The sequence below is a fragment of the Oncorhynchus mykiss genome, chromosome 12 (assembly GCF_013265735.2).
Source record: "Oncorhynchus mykiss isolate Arlee chromosome 12, USDA_OmykA_1.1, whole genome shotgun sequence".
NCBI lineage: Eukaryota > Metazoa > Chordata > Actinopteri > Salmoniformes > Salmonidae > Oncorhynchus > Oncorhynchus mykiss.
The window spans coordinates 11,730,112-11,746,277 of NC_048576.1; the positions used below are offsets into that span (position 1 = coordinate 11,730,112).

The 16,166-nt window shown below is 44.6% G+C and overlaps 1 protein-coding gene across 1 annotated transcript in view; it reads left to right on the forward strand.

Annotated features, from left to right (window-relative positions):
- The window catches only part of LOC110536969 (endoplasmic reticulum metallopeptidase 1), a 46,040-nt gene that overhangs the window by 24,520 nt on the left and 5,354 nt on the right, over nt 1-16,166 (forward strand). The window contains exons 10-15 of the mRNA XM_036936926.1: nt 7,039-7,213; nt 9,068-9,258; nt 9,557-9,709; nt 10,126-10,328; nt 11,918-12,033; nt 15,703-15,866. Of these exons, the coding sequence (XP_036792821.1) occupies nt 7,039-7,213; nt 9,068-9,258; nt 9,557-9,709; nt 10,126-10,328; nt 11,918-12,033; nt 15,703-15,866 (1,002 nt within the window). The remainder of the gene's footprint in view (nt 1-7,038; nt 7,214-9,067; nt 9,259-9,556; nt 9,710-10,125; nt 10,329-11,917; nt 12,034-15,702; nt 15,867-16,166) is intronic.

Here is a 16,166-nt window from a genome sequence, read left to right on the forward strand (position 1 = left end):
GTTGTTGAATGTTTGAAGGGGTACGGGACTATAAAACGTTTGGGAACCACTGCCCTAAAAGACTAAATAAACCCTTGCTCACCATAAATCGATAGAATACCAATGTCAACTAGATTGAAGCGTTCAAAGTTTTCTCTGTCATTTCTGCTTCTTTCTCAGAGGTCGGGGAGGAAGTGCAATAGCAAAAAAAAGAAAAAGGAATGATTTTCTTTGCCAAGTTTCTGAAGGACATGAGTTCGACCGGTTGTACGGAAATAGAAAGCTGTGTAAACGAGACAACATGTTTCTGATTAGATTTCAGTTCAGCTTGGATGCATATTTAATGTGGTTGACGTACTATCAGTGTTTATGATGCTGATAAATATCGCACCTCTACAGACGGTATCTAACTGACCATTCACATTCTCTCAAGATGCTGAAATAAATAAATCATATTTCTCCACTCCTGTTCCCCAGTCAAAATGTAGCCTACATTTGGTGTATCATTTTACAGCAATAAATGTTTAATTCTGCAGGAGTTAATGTTAAGGCAATGTGAGAGGTTATAGACCTACAGTCAGAGTCCAGATTTCAGTTTCCATTTTACCCATCTGAACAGTAGTCTACAGTTCCCTTGACCTGCCATTGGCCTATTTGAAGTCCGATCTTGTGACTGTTGAATTTGTACAGCGCCTCACAATCACCACACAACACTGTTATCATCCTCTTGTACCACTTCACCAAATCTTTCCCAAACATTACTTTCTGGTCCTCCCTTCTCTTTATCTTCAACTCTACATTTCACAGCTTTTCTCTTATTGAAGTAAACTCCGACATCGTCCTTTTTGCCTTGGTGGATCGACGGTAACCTTCTCTGCCCGTTCCCAGGCGTGTGGCCTATTTGGCGGTAGTACAGTTAGGCCCGAAATCTTCAGCACTAAAGAAAAACCTCAGTGTAGCCTATAGATGCAGTTGACCGGGAAGTTCATGAGCAGATGAGCTCCTGAATCTTTCAGAATTATTCTACAAAAAGATAGATTTAGAGTTTAGATTTTTTTATTTTTTTTTACAAGGATATATACATGATACTACCCTCCACAACCTAACCCTAATTCCAAATGCAAACTCATAGCCTCGTTTTGGACAAAATTCTCACTGCTAATGTTTGTTACTGCTATCCAGCGAACTTTCTGAAAACCCAACAACCAGCGATAGAAGCACAACAGAAACCCAACCTGGAACTGATTAAGTCATGTTCAGTCTGAAGCTACTTCTAAAGCCTAGAAGGAAAATAACATTACAATCATCTCTACGTATTTTACTTTATACAGGCTGAATGCTAAATTAAAAGGCTACCAAGCTTGCTAGGAAAGAACTGATCCTGCTGCAACTTCAATTAGCACTAAGGTGTGAAGTGACAGGTGTGAAAGTCCTTCAGCCCAACTATGGCAGCAGAGTTCCTCCCCCAACCAAATTTTGTCCCCCTGCTCCATGCATTCCCCCTTTGCAGAGGTCACCACAGTACAGTATCCCTTGGATATAAAAAGATTACAAAGAGAAGCTCCTCATGGACAATCCAGAGACACTTTTTGCTGACTGCTACAAAAATAGGAAAGAAAGCAACTTAATCTTCTACACAGACCATCCCTGGGCATTGCACACTGCTATAAGAGCACAGCACCCTCCTTCAAGAGAGAGGGTATTGGCAGAGGGTCAAAGATCAGAATACCTGAAAACAAGGACCCTGAGACATCCTATTCAATCTGTACAACAATGGAACAGTGGAGGAGGGAAACTTCAAAACACTTTCAGTAGGACTTCCACAGAAGTCCAGACTTCCACAGAAGAGCACAGACTTCCACAGAAGAGCACAGACTTCCACAGAAGAGCACAGACTTCCACAGAAGAGCACAGATTTCCACAGAAGAGCACAGACTTCCACAGAAGAGCACGGCAGGAGAAGCTCTCTCTTGATGACGACTACCCCACTCCAAGCTAGTCTGATCACACCTCTTCAAACTGCCCTGCAGACGAGGAGAGTCACCCCCATAGTCGAGAGGGATACATTCAGAGATGGTGAGCTAGTCCACACACACAAGACCGCACAGAATCACAAAACAGACCAGCACAACCACACACCCCTCCCCCAACAGGACCTGAAGGGCTGAAGGTGGAGATAAATGGCTGTCTGGGAGAGCTGGCCGCACTCCGGTCTGAGGTGAGAGAACTTGAGGAAATAGAGGAGAACACAGCCCAGCTAACAGCACTGCAGGAAGAGGTGAGAACTGAGATGCGACAATGAACAACTCATAGGAGCTAGCCATTCTCCCCCCAGGGAAGTCAACAGAACAGCCCACTTCTGCCCCCGCCCATGTCCCCCGCCCCTGCAGCAAGGACCTCAACATGGCAGATGCACATGCCCAGACCTTGAGTAGAGCAACAGGTCCAACCTCCACTAAGACACCCGCCCAAGCCCCATCCTGCGACCCAAGAGGCATGCACCAGACGCCCAGCATAATCTGCTCACACCTAATGGTCCGGGCCTAAACCACACAAATAGCAACACTAGACACTATGGAACACAAAGCTTTTACTATCTCATCCTGGAATATACAAGGTCTGAGGTCATCTGCCTTTGGCCTAAAGAGCAGGAACCCAGACTTCACCATAGAAATCAGAAATACAGACATTGTCATTCTACAAGAAAGATGGTATAGAGGCGAGGGACCCACTAGTTGCCCTCTAGGTTACAGAGAGCTGGTAGTCCCATCCACCAAACTACCAGGTGTGAAACAGGGATGACACTCAGTGATTACACTCAACATTTTACATTGGGATAGAAATGAAGGAGAATAAGAACCTGTATTGGAGCAGGGGTTGGGAACCTGTATTGGAGCAGGGGTTGGGAACCTGTATTAGAGCAGGGGTTGGGAACCTGTATTGGAGCAGGGGTTGGGAACCTGTATTGGAGCAGGAGTTGGGAACCTGTATTGGAGCAGGAGTTGGGAACCTGTATTGGAGCAGGGGTTGGGAACCTGTATTGGAGCAGGGGTTGGGAACCTGTATTGGCGCAGGGGTTGGGAACCTGTATTGGAGCAGGAGTTGGGAACCTGTATTGGAGCAGGGGTTGGGAACCTGTATTGGAGCAGGGGTTGGGAACCTGTATTGGAGCAGGGGTTGGGAACCTGTATTGGAGCAGGGGCAGGGGGTGGGAACCTGTATTGGAGCAGGGGCTGGGAACCTGTATTGGAGCAGGGGCTGGGAACCTGTATTGGAGCAGGGGTTGGGAACCTGTATTGGAGCAGGGGTTGGGAACCTCATGTGCAGAGTTGTGTAATCAATGAGTTTCAACTTCCTCCCACTCTACATCAGCGGTAGTTGTTACGCAGCTCTACAGTCACGCTATACCCTCGATACTAGGGCTGACCCCAATTGGTCGATTGTTTGGTCGATAGGCTGCTAGTCGACCAAGGTAGCGCGCGCATATATGGCAGCGGGGATTACACAATCCAAGAAGGGGAGTGTGGCTGCAAAATTGTATTTTCCCAGAATGTGTTTTGTCCCGCCAATTTGTGCACATTCATTGTTTCATAACTTCATTGTGCGAATTGTTTGCATTTGATTGTTAGCGTCTATCAATTCCCCTTTGCATACATCACCAGTAGTACATTTACCGTTAATTCCTAATCTACAATGTTTGTTTTGTTATGGTAATTTATGTTAATGCATTCAACATATTATTCCAGTCTTTAACCGTTCTCATTGTCAGAGTGGACATTTTGTTTGCAGAACGCAAAGTCATGCTCTGATTCCGAGAAACATAAAATAGGCCTACCTGATTATGCAAATAGCCTACAGCTGTGTCTGTCCTGAGCTCACTGGTGTGGAGAAACTCTGAGGGCCCAGAGTATTTTATACAATGTCGCAAGTTAGCTAGCTCAAGCTTCAGCTGGACCCAAGTTAATAGTTGATGCAATGTTTCAAGTTCATTGCAGACAGGCTATGCATAGACAATGTGATTTATAGAGTATTTATTTTCAGGATATTTTCTACCTGCAGGCAGCAATGTTTTTATTTGTTGGCTTTATAAGCTACTTTTTACATAGCTGGCAATGGCAATAGAAGGTACTTTGTAGGTTTGTATCATTTTCATTTAGATTTGGATAGAACATTTACAATACGAAGACGTTATTATAAATGAAATGAAACTGTTCCATGAAAATGTGTATATGAAAATCATAACTGGCATGCAGATCGGTAGAAATGGTAAGATAAATTGGCATTCAACATGAGAAAGGTTGCTGACTCTTCGTGTAGCCTTTTACCGGCAACTTCAGGAGAGTAGTGGCAGAATCTATGAAAGCCAGCAGGAGGAAGATGATCGATCGGGTTAAAGTTGTTATCTTCCCTAGATCTCTGATCTCTTTGTGTTTTATTTAATCAAACAGGGAGCTTAAAGCATCAGACAATCTTAATGCATCAGACAAGCTCAATGCATCAGACAATCTTAATGCATCAGACAAGCTCAATGCATCAGACAAGCTCAATGCATCAGACAAGCTCAATGCATCAGACAAGCTCAATGCATCAGACAAGCTCAATGCATCAGACAATCTTAATGCATCAGACAAGCTCAATGCATCAGACAAGCTCAATGCATACAGAGCATTCGGAAAGTATTCAGACCCCTTGACGTTTTCCACATTTTGTTACATTACAGCCTTTTTCTAAAATGGGTAAAGTGTTGTTTTTTCTCTCTCATCAATCTACACACAATACCCCATAATGACAAAGCAAAAACAGGTTTTTATAAATTTTAGCACAGTATAAATACCTTATTTACATCAGTATTCAGAACCTTCGCTATGAGACTCCACATTGAGCTCAGGTGCTTGGATATCATTAAAACTCATAGGGGGTACCCAGGTATGGAAAAATACAAGTACAATTCTACCAATCAATTAGTCGAGAGAACAGATGACTTTCCGTCGACCAATATAAATGATTTTGTCGGGGACAGCCCTACTCGATACTGCAGCGATTTTTTATTTACATTTATTTTTTACCACAATGTGAAGCCTTGCCTGTTGGAAACCTCAAACTCACACGGTCATATGACTGAAAAAGTTCTACCACTCAGACCAGACGCTTTGAAAAGCTTGTAACAGATATTATTCTGAAACTGTTCAGTTCAGCCCTGCAGGTTTAAAACAGCACGCGTATGTTGTGCTATAGTCTTATGCCCAGCCTAGCCACGTTTATACAGACTCTGCTTCTGTTTCTGTCATTGAACAGAGAGGTCAGTCTGTAACCACGCTGGGTTACTTTGGTATTGTCCTGGGTGCATTTGTTCCACGGGTGTGGACAATATCTATATTTTAATATGCACACTGGCATACCATACCACTTGGAATGAAGCAATGTATTGGGCATGTATTGTCAGTTCTATATTAGCCTGCATATTGGGATGTAGCCAATGATTTATGCCAGTGCTCTATGGTAGGTAGTGGTGCTGTAGCAGGCTAGTCTTTGCGTCCTACAGAGACACTGAGTGGCAGAGCTCCAGGCCTGGACACTGAGTGGCAGAGCTCCAGGCCTGGACACTGAGTGGCAGAGCTCCAGGCCTGGACCCTGAGTGGCAGAGCTCCAGGCCTGGACCCTGAGTGGCAGAGCTCCAGGCCTGGACCCTGAGTGGCAGAGCTCCAGGCCTGGACCCTGAGTGGCAGAGCTCCAGGCCTGGACCCTGAGTGGCAGAGCTCCAGGCCTGGACCCTGAGTGGCAGAGCTCCAGGCCTGGACCCTGAGTGGCAGAGCTCCAGGCCTGGACCCTGAGTGGCAGAGCTCCAGGCCTGGACCCTGAGTGGCAGAGCTCCAGGCCTGGACCCTGAGTGGCAGAGCTCCAGGCCTGGACCCTGAGTGGCAGAGCTCCAGGCCTGGACCCTGAGTGGCAGAGCTCCAGGCCTGGACACTGAGTGGCAGAGCTCCAGGCCTGGACACTGAGTGGCAGAGCTCCAGGTCTGGACACTGAGTGGCAGAGCTCCAGGCCTGGACACTGAGTGGCAGAGCTCCAGGCCTGGACACTGAGTGGCAGAGCTCCAGGCCTGGACACTGAGTGGCAGAGCTCCAGGCCTGGACACTGAGTGGCAGAGCTCCAGGCCTGGACACTGAGTGGCAGAGCTCCAGGTCTGGACACTGAGTGGCAGAGCTCCAGGCCTGGACCCTGAGTGGCAGAGCTCCAGGCCTGGACCCTGAGTGGCAGAGCTCCAGGCCTGGACACTGAGTGGCAGAGCTCCAGGCCTGGACACTGAGTGGCAGAGCTCCAGGCCTGGACACTGAGTGGCAGAGCTCCAGGCCTGGACACTGAGTGGCAGAGCTCCAGGCCTGGACACAGAGACACTGAGTGGCGCCAGTCTCCACTGGTGTAGTTGAAGGCAGTAGTTCATACTTCACTACAGTGCCAGGGTAAACGTACAGAGGATATTAAGAGGTAGATTAAACAACATTCTCCTCCATGACCAGAGTCAGAATTATGTGTGATTCAGGCACAGTACTGGCGATAATGGAGTGGTTTTAAACTCTGTGAATGAGACCTTTGTTGGTATTCAAACATCACTAAGTGGTGCCGGGAGAGAGAGAGAGAGAGAGACTGAGAGAAGTAGAGGGAGAGAAACGGAGAAGTAGAGGGAGAGCGAAAGGCAGAGTCCTGGCTATTCGCCTGTGGGATGTCAGGGTGGGTCTATCTGGGCTGAAGTTCACTCACTCTCCATGGTTCTCACATGGTCTGTGTAAGGCAGCTCAATAAAACATCCATCAAAACCAATCTGACTGAATTGTATGTTGACTGTGCAGCCAAGTAACCACGAGAGAAAAACATTTTGATAGACCTTGGTGTTGATATAACAATTAAATGGATAAGCCTATTTTGGGGGAATGGATGACGGTCTGTGTCTGCCCTTATTGTCCCCTGTCTGTCTGAGTGTTCCTCTTGCATACTGTATCAATACACCAGTGACAGGGATTGTTCCTTGCTGACCTGGTCTGTCTGGTCGTCCTCCTGCAGGGTGTACGTCGCCTGGAGCTGGGGGAGCTCTACTTTGACGTGAGCCTGCTGCTGTGGTGCGCTGCCCTAGTCTACCTCACAGCTAACGACCTCTGCTCTGCCTACGTCCCCATGCTGATGGTGGCCTTCCCTCTGACCACCAAGCTGCTCCTCGCCAGGGAGTTTAAACTCAGAGGTGAGGAGGGAATAGATGGATAGATTTCAGACACCTTGAGTTTTTACACATTTTGTTACGTTACAGCCTTATATGAAAATGTATTTGATACATTTTTTCCCTCATTCTACACACAACACCCCATAATGAAAAAGCTAAAACGTGTTTTTAGACATTTTAGCAAATGTATAAACCTTTTTTTTTATATACCTTATTTACATAAGTATTCAGACCCTTTGCTATGAGACTCAAAATTGAGCTCCGGTGCATCCTGTTTCAATTGATCATCCTTAAGATGTTTCTCCAACTTGATTAGAGCCCACCTGTGGTAAATCCAATTAATTGGACATGATTTGGAAAGGCACACACCTGTCTATATATAAGGTCCCACAGTTGACAGTGCATGTCAGAGCAAAAACAATGCCATGATGTTGAAGGAATTGTCCGTAGAGCTCCGAGACATGATTGTGTCGAGGCACAGATCTGGGAAAGGCTACCAAGAACACAGTGGCCTCCATCATTCTTTAAATGGAAGAAGTTTACAACCACCAAGACTCTTCCAAGAGCTGACCGCCCGGCCAAACTGAGCAATCGGGGGAGAAGGGCCTTGGTCGGGGAGGTGACCAAGAACCTGATGGTCACTCTGACAGAGCTCCAGAGTTCCTCTGTGGAGATGGGAGAAACTTCCAGAAGGACAACCATCTCTGCAGCACTACACCAATCAGGCCTTTATGGTAGAGTGGTCAGACGGAAGCCACTCTTCAGTAAAAGGTGCATACTTGGAGTTTGCCAAAAGGCACCTAAAGGACTCTGACCATAAGAAACAAGATTCTCTGGTCTGATGAAACCAAGATTGAACTCTTTGGCCTGAATGCCAAGCTTCACGTCTGGAGGAAACCTGGCACCATCCCTTTGGTGAAGCATGGTGGTGGCACCATCATGCTCTGGGGAGGTTTGTCAGTGGCAGGGACTGGGAGACTAGTCAGGATCGAGGCAAAGATGAGCGGAGCAAAGTACAAAGAGATCCTTGATGAAAACCTGCTTCAGAGCGCTCAGGAGGTTCACCTTCCAACAGGAGAATGACCCTAAGCACACAGCCAACACAACACAGGAGTGTCTTCGGGACAAGTCTCTGAATGTCCTTGTGGCCCCAACCAGAGCCCAAATTCAATCCGATCAAACATCTCTGGAAACCTGAAAATATCTGTGCAGCAACGCTCCCCATCCAACCTGACAGAGCTTGAGAGGATCTGCAGAGAAGAATGGGAGAAACTCTCCAAATACAGTTGTGCCAAGCTTGTAGTGCCATACCCAAGAAGACTCGAGGCTGTAATCACTGCCAAAGGTGCTTCAACAAAGTACTGAGTAAAGGGTCTGAATAAATATGTAAATGTGATTTTTAAGTTATTAAATGTTTTATAAATATGCAAACATTTCTAAAAAACTGTTTTTGCTTTGTCATTATGGGGTATTATGTGTAGATTTGATGAGGGGAAAAAACAATTTAATCCATTTTAGAATAAGGCTGTAAAATGTGGAAAAAGTCGAGGTCTGAACACTTTCCGAATGCACTGTAGATCGATAAGTTGCTTCCCATAAGGAGATTCCTTTTCATGAACATGGATACAGGTTATTGGATAGACGTGGATACTGTTCAATGCTCCCATTGTTATTATGAAGTGTGATGTTTCAATCAGAAGGTTGTCAGGTCATTTTCACAGCTCAGCAGCAACAACGATACATTAATGTATCACATGATTAGTTTTGAATTGAAAGGGTTTTATATTGATCTCTTATTTGCTTGGTGCAGGTGAAGTACTCTGTTCTCTACAAGCTGGGTCTGGGTTAGTTAATGTATCTCTCCTGTGTCTCCAGGTGCATCGGTGAAGTACTCTGTTCTCTACCAGCTGGGTCTGGCTCTGCCCTATGTCCACTTCATGTTCCTGATCTGGGTAGTGTTTGAGATCTTCACGCCCATCCTGGGGCGCAGCGGCACAGAGATCCCCCCTGACGTGGTCCTGGCCACCCTCGTCACCCTCGCCACACTCTTCCTCTCCTCCTTCTTTGTGAGTAGAACCATGGTTAATACTAGCTAGCTTTCCAAAAGAGGGAAGAGCACAGGAACGTGTTCCTGACTGTAGTCGTTGTGGAAATAACATTCCCATAGAAACCTTTGGAAGCGCCAGCATAGCAATATTTATTACAATACAATACCAACCAGGTCAGCAGCAACTCCCCTCTCCATCATGGAATGGAGGATATTAGGTAGAAAAATGAAATATCATATAATCTGATGACTTTAAACAGCTTTGAGTGATCTGATGTGTGTTTTTGATTCTCTCCCTCATCCCTCTCTCCCCCCAGCTCCACTTCATCTACTTGGCTAGGTCTACTAAGTGGCTGTTGGCAGGTCTGGGAACAGTGTTCACTGTGTTTCTGGTGCTGGTGTTGTGTGGAATGTTCTTCCCCTATACAGCAGACCCCTCGAGCCCACGCCCCAAACGGGTCTTTCTTCAGGTGAGACCATCTGACACACACCCGACCTCTCTGGCCCACACCTCAAACGGTTCTAGTCCCAAGACCATCTCAGGCACTTTCTGCTTAGACGCACACACACCTGACAACATTGAATAAACGATTATCTGATGCATTGGTCTTAGTGTGTGTATCTCAATGAATTAAATACAGACCTTATGTTACAATGACAACCTGGCAATGTTGACCGTCTTTCTGCCTGCTCCACCAAGCACATTTTTATTTATCCAGGACTTAAGAACAAACTCACTCTTATTTCAAATGAACAACTGTGTGTCAATGTTGACTTTTCTGTCTGCTCCTGCTAAACATGTACTTTTGAAACAACTCCCCCCTCGGGTGTTCTACCATGAGTTGCTGAATATCTTTTCACCTTTTCTCTCTTCCCTTCCTGTCAGCACACCACTCGTACCTTCCATGGTCTGGATGGCCAGGTGAAGAGCAGAGACTCAGGTCTGTGGATCAACAGCTTTGACTACACTGGCATGCAGCACATCACGCCTATCATACCAGAGATCAACGACACTATCAGGACCAGCTGTCAGGAGGACAGGCCTTTCTGTGGCTACCCCTGGTTCCTACCGGTCAAGTTCCTTGTCAAGTGAGTCATACCCATAGAACTAGGAATTAGAATATGTAGTATACAGTGTATTCGGGAAGTATTCAGACCCCTTTACATTTTCCAAATTTTGTTACGTTACAACCTTATTCTAAAATACCCCAAAATACCCCATAATGACAAAATAAACAACTGAAAAATCACATTTACATATTTATTCAGAGCCTTTACTCAGTACTTTGTTGAAGCACCTTTGGCAGTGATTACAGCCTTGAGTCTTCTTGGGTATGACACTACAAGCTTTGCACACCTGTATTTGGGGAGTTTCTCCCATTCTTCTCTGCAGATCCTCTCAAGCTCTGTAAGGTTGGATGGGGAGCGTTGCTGGGTTCAAGTCCAGGCTCTGGCTGAGCCACTCAAGGACATTCAGAGACTTGTCCCGAAGACACTACTGCGTTGTCTTGGCTGTGTGCTTAGGGTCATTGTCCTGTTGAAAGGTCAACCGTCACCCCAGTCTGAGGCTCTGGAGCAGGTTTTCATCAAGGATCTCTTTGTACTTTGCTTCGTTCATCTTTCCCTCAATCCTGACTAGTCTCCTAGTCCCTGCCCCTGAAAAACCTCCCCACAGCATGATGCTGCCACCACCATGCTTCACCGTAGGGATGGTGCCAGGTTTCCTCCAGACGTGAAGCTTGGTATTCAGGCCAAAGATTTCAATCTTGGTTTCATCAGACCAGAGAATCATGTTTCTCATGGTCAGAGTCCTTTAGGTGACCTTTGGCAAACTCCAAGCATGTGCCTTTTACTGAAGAGTGGCTTCCGTCTGACCACTCTACCGTAAAGGCCTGATTGGTGGAGTGTTGCAGAGATTGTTGTCCTTCTGGAGCTCTGTCAAAGTGACCATCAGGTTTTTGGTCACCTTCCTGACCAAGGCCCTTCTCCCCTGATTGCTCAGTTTGGCCGGGCGGTCAGCTCTTGGAGGTTCTAAACTTCTTCCATTTAAAGAATGATGGGGACCTTCAATGATGCGGACAATTTTTGGTAACCTTCCCAGATCTGTGCCTCGACACAATCCTGTCTCGGAGCTCTACAGACAATTCCTTTGACCTCATGGCTTGGTTTTTGCTCTGACGTGCACTGTCAACTGTGGCACCATTTATATAGAAAGGTGTGTGCCTTTCCAAATTATGTCCAATCAAGTTGTAGAAACATCTTAAGGATGATCAATCGAAATAAGGTGCACCTGAGCTCAATTTCGAGTCTCCTAGCAAAGTATTTCTATATTTTATATTTTATAAATTTGGGGAAAAAAGCTATTTTATCAATTTTAGAATAAGGCTGTAACAAAATGTGGGAAAAGTCTAGGTGTCTGAATACACTGTATACTAATTTAATAGGATCTCTACGGGCACACATGGCGTAATTAAATAACACTTATTATTATATTGTATCTCAAAGGGGTTAAAATGTGTTGTCTATGGCAACAAAATGCTGACGTATTTGGTTGTGTTTCATAAAGGAGAAACTATTTTACTGTGTCATGCACATACCATATATTTATTAGACATGTCTGGCAGGTATCGACTGGTTTAGCAAAAATAACGGCATTGTGTCAATTTCCTTGTTTTCAGGAAGAACTGGTACCTCCCAGCCCCTGAAGTCTTTCCCAAGTCTCCCATCGAGTTTCAGGTCCTTTCTAAAGAACAGACAAAATGGGGCACAGTGAAGATTACATTTGAAGTCAAAGGTGAGATTATATGAACATTGAACACATGGTATTTATTTTTATTTTTATTTAACCTTTATTTAACTAGGCAAGTCAGTTAAGAACTAATTCTTATTTTACAATGACGACCCTTCATCCTCTACCGCTACAGTGCCTTCAGAACGTATTCCCACCCCTTGACTTCTTACACATCTTGTTGTTTCAGCCTGAATTTAAATTGAGATTGCTTGTCACTGGCCTACACACAATTGCCCATAATGTCAATGTGGAATTATGTTTTTCTAAATGTTTACTGAATTATTAAAAATTAAAAGCTATAATGTCTTGAGTCAGTAAGTATTCAACCCCATTGTTAAGGCAAGCCTAAATAAGCACAGGAGTAAAAAGGTGCTTAACAAGTCACATAATAAGTTGCACAGACTCTCTCTGCAATAATAGCATTTAACATGATTTTAAATGAATACCCCATCTCTGTACCCCAAACATACAATTACAGTGGGGCAAAAAAAGTATTTAGTCAGCCACCAATTGTGCAAGTTCTCCCACTTAAAAAAGATGAGAGGCCTGTAATTTTCATCATAGGTACACTTCAACTATGACAGACAAAATGAGAAAAAAAATTCCAGAAAATCACATTGTAGGATTTTTAATGAATTTATTTGCAAATTATGGTGAAAAATAAGTATTTGGTCACCTACAAACAAGCAAGATTTCTGACTCTCATAGACCTGTAACTTCCTCTTTAAGAGGCTCCTCTGTCTTCCACTCGTTACCTGTATTAATGGCACCTGTTTGAACGTGTTATCAGTATAAAAGACACCTGTCCACAACCTCAAACAGTCACACTCCAAAATCCACTATGGCCAAGACCAAAGAGCTGTCAAAGGACACCAGAAACAAAATTGTAGACCTGCACCAGGCTGGGAAGACTGAATCTGCAATAGGTAAGCAGCTTGGTTTGAAGAAATCAACTGTGGGAGCAATTATTAGGAAATGGAAGACATACAAGACCACTTATAATCTACTTCGATCTGGGGCTCCACGCAAGATCTCACCCCGTGGGGTCAAAATTGTCACAAGAACGGTGAGCAAAAATCCCAGAACCACACGGGGGAACCTAGTGAATGACCTGCAGAGAGCTGGGACCAAAGTAACAAAGCCTACCATCAGTAACACACTACGCCGCCAGGGTCTCAAATCCTGCAGTGCCAGACGTGTCCCCCTGCTTAAGCCAGTACATGTCCAGGCCCGTCTGAGGTTTGCTAGAGAGCATTTGGATGATCTAGAAGAAGATTGGGAGAATGTCATATGGTCAGATGAAACCAAAATATAACTTTTGGTAAAAACTCAACTCGTCGTGTTTGGAGGACAAAGAATGCTGAGTTGCATCCAAAGAACACCATACCTACTGTGAAGCATGGGGGTGGAAACATGCTTTGGGGCTGTTTTTCTGCAAAGGGACCAGGACGACTGATCCGTGTAAAGGAAAGAACGAATGGGGCCATGTTTCGTGAGATTTTGAGTGAAAACCTCTTTCCATCAGCAAGGGCATTGAAGATTAAACGTGGCTGGGTCTTTCAACATGACAATGATCCCAAACACACCCACCGCCCGGGCAACGAAGGAGTGGCTTCGTAAGCAGCATTTCAAGGTCCTGGAGTGGCCTAGCCTGTCTCCAGATCTCAACCCCATAGAAAATCTTTGGAGGGAGTTGAAAGTCCGTGTTGCCCAGCAACAGCCCCAAAACATCACTGCTCTAGAGGAGATCTGCATGGAGGAATGGGCCACAATACCAGCAACAGTGTGTGAAAACCTTGTGAAGACTTACAGAAAACATTTGACCTCTGTCATTGCCAACAAAGGATATATAACAAAGTATTGAGAAACTTTTGTTATTGACCAAATACTTATTTTCCACGTGAATAATAAATTCATTAAAAATCCTACAATGGGATTTTCTGGATTTTTTCCCCTCATTTTGTCTGTCATAGTTGAAGTGTACCTATGATGAAAATTACAGGCCTCTCTCATCTGTTTAAGTGGGAGAACTTGCACAATTGGTGGCTGACTAAATACTTGTTTGCCCCACTGTATCTGTAAGGTCCCTCAGTCGAGCAGTGAATTTCAAACACAAAAGACCAGAGGTTTTCCAATGCCTCGCAAAGAAGGGCACCTATTGGTAGAAAGGTAATAAATGTAAAAAGCATACATTGAGTTCCCCTTTGAGCATGGTGAAGTTATTAATTACACGTTGGGTAGTGTATCAATACACCCAGTCATCCTTCTAACTCTGTTCCTGGAGACGAAGGAAACCGCTCAGGGATTTCACCATGAGGCCAATGGTGACTTTAAAACAGTTAGTTTAATGGCTGTGATAGAAAACTGAGGATGGATCAACAACATTGTAGTTACTCCACTAATTGACAGAGTGAAAAGAAGGAAGCTTGTACAGAATAACAATATTCCAAAACATGCATCCTGTTTACAACAAGGCACTAAAGTAATACTGCAGAACATGTGGCAAAGTAATTAACTATTTGTCCTGAATACAAAGTGTTATGTTTGGGGCAAATCCAATACAACACATTATTGAATACCACTCTTCATATTTTAAAGTATAGTGGTGGCTGCATCATGTTATGGGTATGATTGTAATCGTAAGTACTGGGGAGTTGTTTTTTTTAAGTACTGAATGCCTGAAAGCACAGGCAAAATGGTCGAGGAAAACCTGGTTCAGTTTGCTTTCCACCAGACACTGAGATTTAATTCACCTTTTAGAAGGACAATAACCTAAAACACAAAGCCAAATCTAGACTTGAATTTCTTACCAAGAAGACATTGAGTGGCCAAGTTACAGTTTTGACTTATATCTGCTTGAAAACCTATGGTATGACCTGAAAATGATGATCAACAACCAATTTGACAGAGCTTGAAGAATTTTGAAGAGAATAATGGGCAAATGTTGCACAATCCAGGTGTGTAAAGCTCTTAGACTTCCAAAGGTGATTCTAACATGTATTGACTCAGGGGGTTGACTACAGGATTATAATAAATATATATATATTTTTTTACAAATGTTAGAATTGTTGTTTTTTCCACTGACAGTGTTTTGAGTAGATCGTTGACAGAAAAATGACAATTAGTAAAACAACAAAATGTGGAAAAAGTCAAGGGGTGTGAATACTTTCTGAAGGCACTGTAGGGTCCATTACTCCAATCCTCTATCACTACCTGCTGTAGGATCCAATCCTCTATCACTACCTGCTGTAGGATCCAATCCTCTATCACTACCTGCTGTAGGGTCCATTACTCCAATCCTCTATCACTACCTGCTGTAGGGTCCATTACTCCAATCCTCTATCACTACCTGCTGTAGGGTCCATTACTCCAATCCTCTATCACTACCTGCTGTAGGGTCCAATCCTCTATCACTACCTGCTGTAGGATCCAATCCTCTATCACTACCTGTGTAGGATCCAATCCTCTATCACTACCTGCTGTAGGGTCCATTACTCCAATCCTATATCACTACCTGCTGTAGGGTCCATTACTCCAATTCTCTATCACTACCTGCTGTAGGGTCCGTTACTCCAATCCTTGTCCCTCTTTCCAAATGTTGTGTGAGAAAAGGCAGTGTCTAGGAACCATAGTTTGTGACATGCATTGTGTGTGACTATGTCCGTCCCCCAGGTCCCAGCCACATGTCCCTCTACCTGAGACCCCACCAAGGGGCCTCTCTGTCCAGCTGGTCGTTTGGGGATGGTGTTCCCCAGTACCACCTGGCTGGAGAGTACTTTATATTCTACTCCCACGGCCTGGATGCCCCCGCCTGGAACTTCTGGTTCGAAATACAGGTACAGAATATTAGGGATTTAGGATTCCAAACAGGCAAAGCTGGTTGGGATAATGTCACGACATCAGTTTTACCTGCTGGGTTAGCACCCTAATTAACACATTCCTTTTTTCAGCTTGGATTTAATGCACAGTGTACTTTCAAAAGTTTCAGAAGAATTTGTGCACGAGCCTTTGGAGGAATGCTTGTCTTTGTGTGTTTGTGTACAGTGTGTTTGTGTACAGTGTGTTTGTGTACAGTGTCTTTGTGTACAGTGTACTAGGGGTGTGCCGAGTACTCGGACAAAACAAGTATTGTAATA